General features: G+C 42.5%; 1 protein-coding gene across 1 annotated transcript; it reads left to right on the plus strand.

The window, feature by feature from the left end:
- Positions 1–456: 456 nt before the first annotated feature.
- On the plus strand, positions 457–3,140 carry LOC118374121 (noggin-2-like). Its single transcript, XM_035760483.2, has one exon. The coding sequence runs from the start codon at positions 1,814–1,816 to the stop codon at positions 2,447–2,449; it is 636 nt and encodes a 211-aa protein (XP_035616376.1). The 5' UTR covers positions 457–1,813; the 3' UTR covers positions 2,450–3,140.
- The last annotated feature ends 578 nt before the right edge of the window (positions 3,141–3,718 follow it).

The raw sequence follows: 3,718 nt of genomic DNA on the forward strand, positions 1-3,718 counted from the left end.
AATTCCTGTGTGCAGACAGAGGTCCTCATGAACAAAGGTGGAATGTGACGCTCGTTTTCAGTTAGACCCCTCATACATGCTACTAAACGTTTCGCACCCTTCTCTCGGGAATGTTATAAACTGGGAAAGACTTCAGTACTTCAATTAAATATTGACAGCGTATTGACCATATTAACTCGACAGCGTTGCAGCAAGACAGTCATTGCGCACAAGTTCCCGAAATATGAGGAGAGACATGCAGATTGCAATGTGAGGAGACTGCTTATTACTATTTTATTTGGGGGAGCAAAATATGTGGCTACATCACAGTTTAGGATATATTGTGTCTCTCGATGATAAATCAGTTTCTTTAGGACCCTGTGGATAGACTGATTGTGGCCGATATTTTTCGCGTTCTGTGAGGGGAGGGGGCCGAGGGGTGCTGTCAATCATTGGGAAAGTGGCAGTGGTGGGCAGGACCCGCTGACACTTTGTACTGTCGGAGGGGGATATTTAATTTGGGATTGAGCACCGCTCGCAACAGGCACACTCACACACAGTGTGCCTAAGCAAAGAGACGCTCAGCGCCAAGTCTCAGACCTCCTAAAGTAGGAGCGAGTAAGTAGGAGAACTGTACCAGCTTTCAAAGGAGTAAAGATTCTCCCCCAGGAATTACCGCAAACACTGACCGTGCAAAAGAAGGCAGAACTCGGACTGATTCAACCATGCAACGGCGGTGGCTCTTTTTGATATCCGTAGAGAAATCACCAATGTCATCGAGGTGAAAAGAAACATCAAATTGAAGTGAACTTAAACTGGCTTGTTACCTTTTGCGTTTGATATGCATTTTATTCGCGTCAGTTTAAATTAAGATGTGACTTTTTTTGTTACTTTTTGTACGCAAAAAAAACCTGCGTCCTGGAGGAGTATAATTTAGTTTTTTAGAGGTCAAGTTTTGGTTTGGATACACCTTTTCAACAGGACCGATAAATGGTTCAGCTTGCATAGGTGCGGGAGACTACAGTGGTGCGTTTTGCCAAAGAGAAGACATCTGAATACGCATGGACAATTTCAGCAAGGTCCTAAGACTCCAAGCAGAAGGTTGGAATATCGCACTGGAGTCACAGGACACCTCTCACTCCATGGATTCTGCGCTTGCGTTTGGACTTTCTCAAACCTGAGCGCGCCAAGCAAAATTGAAAGAAGCCACGTTTATAAAAGTCATGCGTAAAAATAACATTGGCCAAGACAACCGTCATTGCCGGAACGGTGAAATGTAAAAGTTGGTGAGGTAGCCTACTCTTTTGTGCACCCCTCTCTATCGGGGCGCTCTGGATCCATTTTTTCTCTGGGAAAGCGGATCTTTATAAAATCATCATTCCATGTGACTCTCGCCTCAGCCACTGTCATCCAGTCTAGACAATTCGCCGTCGCTTTGAGTGTCCCTGGCGTGACCATGACAACCACAATCAACCCAAAGTGCATGTGGGGAAAATAGTGACACGGGAGAGTGGGTGAATTTAGTTTTTCCGTTTTGTTTTGTGCTGTTTTGGTTGGGCCGAAAATTTGTTCTTATTTATTTTTTACAAAGAGACACCCTTTGCGTTCTACAATATTGCATCAGCAAGCAAACGTAAGAGGCATATTACTAAGGATCCCTAAAAAAGAAACGTCATTCAAACCCGACGTGGTCTATTAAAAGTATCATCTTGCTCGTCGACTTCAACTATTTATGAAGCCCCCGGCTACTCATGTCAAAGAGCACAGTAGCTGTGAAAATCAATAAATATTTAGGCTAATACACCAGAATAGCCTTTACGCAAACAATATAAATATGACCTTCTCAAAAACGCTACTAGTTTATGTACTGGTATCCATTCACCTTGGAGCTTCGCAACATTATCTACGCCTGCGCCCCTCGCCCAGCGAGCATCTTCCCGTGCCAGTCCTCAAGGAGGACCCCGACCCGGAATACGACCCCCGGGAACAGGACTTGGCCGAGAGGACTCTACGGAAAAAGCTTGGCAGCAACTTTGATCCCAACTTTATGTCCATCAGCTCGCCCATGCTGGTGAATCTCTCCGTACAAGACACCCAGATGAAACTGCAAGGACCCATGCCAAACGAGATTAAAAAACTGGATATCTCAGAGTCCCCCTACGGGAAGCGGGTAAAATTAGGAAAGAAAGCCCACAGGAAATTTCTGCAGTGGTTGTGGACGTATACGCACTGTCCGGTGGTGTATACCTGGAACGATTTGGGCGTGAGGTTCTGGCCACGCTACATCAAGGAGGGAAACTGCTTCAATGAGCGATCTTGTTCCTTCCCCGAGGGGATGTTTTGCAAACCTAACAAGTCAATCACCAAGACTTTTCTCCGGTGGTATTGTCAAGGGTTTTTAAGACAGAAATATTGTACGTGGATACCGGTGCAATACCCAATCATCTCAGAGTGTAAGTGCTCTTGCTGAGTTTCAATGGAAGTAGAAGGGTTGGGAAGTGGATTGGAAATATGCGGTTTCTATTGCACTGTAAACTCTGATCAGAGGTGGGCACCATAGCGAATCTATTTTTTTATATCGCATTTGAATTCAAATGCCAACATTGTACATATTTAAGAAAGATGCAGCTATTTTTTTGTTAATGAACAGGACCATATTTTATTTCATCCCTGAAACGTGTTTTTGGATGAACCCAAGCACTTCAGAAAGAAGAGCTTTTATTTTTTATGAAAAATGTAAGATGGAACGCATATAACTTCTCCAAGAAGTTAACTTTTTTTCAACTGGACATTGATGCTGACTGTTATTTCACTGCAATGCTGCCTAGAGTTTTTGTATGATATTAATATCAATAATAATTCAAATGCAAGTTGAGGATATATATATATATATATATATATATATATATATATATATATATATATATAAAGGTGTGAACTCAGCTTTTGGAATATTGTAGAAAAAACAAATCTGTACGGTTTATTTATTACTTTAACGATTGTGAGTATAAAACATAAGCAGAGAAAATAGCAGAGTATACCAGAAATTATGGGAGATGTCTACTTGAATATTTCAATTTTTTTTTTTAATAAAAAGTTAACATATCAGTGTACATGTTATGGTTACACGTTTTAGCAATAAAGTCAATATTTTCAACATGTATTAATGTCGAGCAAGTTGCTTATAAAGTGTGTCCCTGTCCAAGGGGGCGTGTATGGTGGTGGAGAGGAATGGAGTTGCTAAATGCACAGTAAGTCCGAGCTGAAATGAATCGGGAGGGGGACGTTACAAACGCTCCACGCTGTCACTGTGATTTTAGAAACGGGTGATTTACTATGTTGTGTAACTAATGCGCAACACACCTAAAACGCCTCGACAGAACTGCCATTCATTGTTTGAGCCAGCGGAGAAGAGAGCCCTGGCAGATCTATCCCCTCGCTCATGCAAATGCTCATTTCTCGGATCCAAGGTGTTAATTAACAGAACTGTAAAATATGATTCAGACATTTCAGACGGTGTCCGATGATTAAATGGCGGGGTATACGGCAAGCCAGGGGCGTCTGTGTCTGTGCTATTCACTGGAAGCTCTGCTACACACAGTTCTACGGGGGGTTGTGTTGAGGTAGAGCAGACAGGCGCCTATTCAAGCCCTATGACAGCATTCGAAAAAAACAAAGACCAATAAACAATGGTGAACTGTTTTTGACGTTACCAGACTATTAATTTGAGAGCGGCAGA

Source organism: Oncorhynchus keta, chromosome 24 (genome assembly GCF_023373465.1).
Source record: "Oncorhynchus keta strain PuntledgeMale-10-30-2019 chromosome 24, Oket_V2, whole genome shotgun sequence".
In the NCBI taxonomy this organism is placed as follows: Eukaryota; Metazoa; Chordata; class Actinopteri; order Salmoniformes; family Salmonidae; genus Oncorhynchus; species Oncorhynchus keta.

Excerpts from the sequence above, each read along its gene's own strand:
- LOC118374121 (XM_035760483.2), top strand. The coding sequence starts at position 1,814 with ATGACCTTCTCAAAAACGCTACTAGTTTATGTACTGGTATCCATTCAC.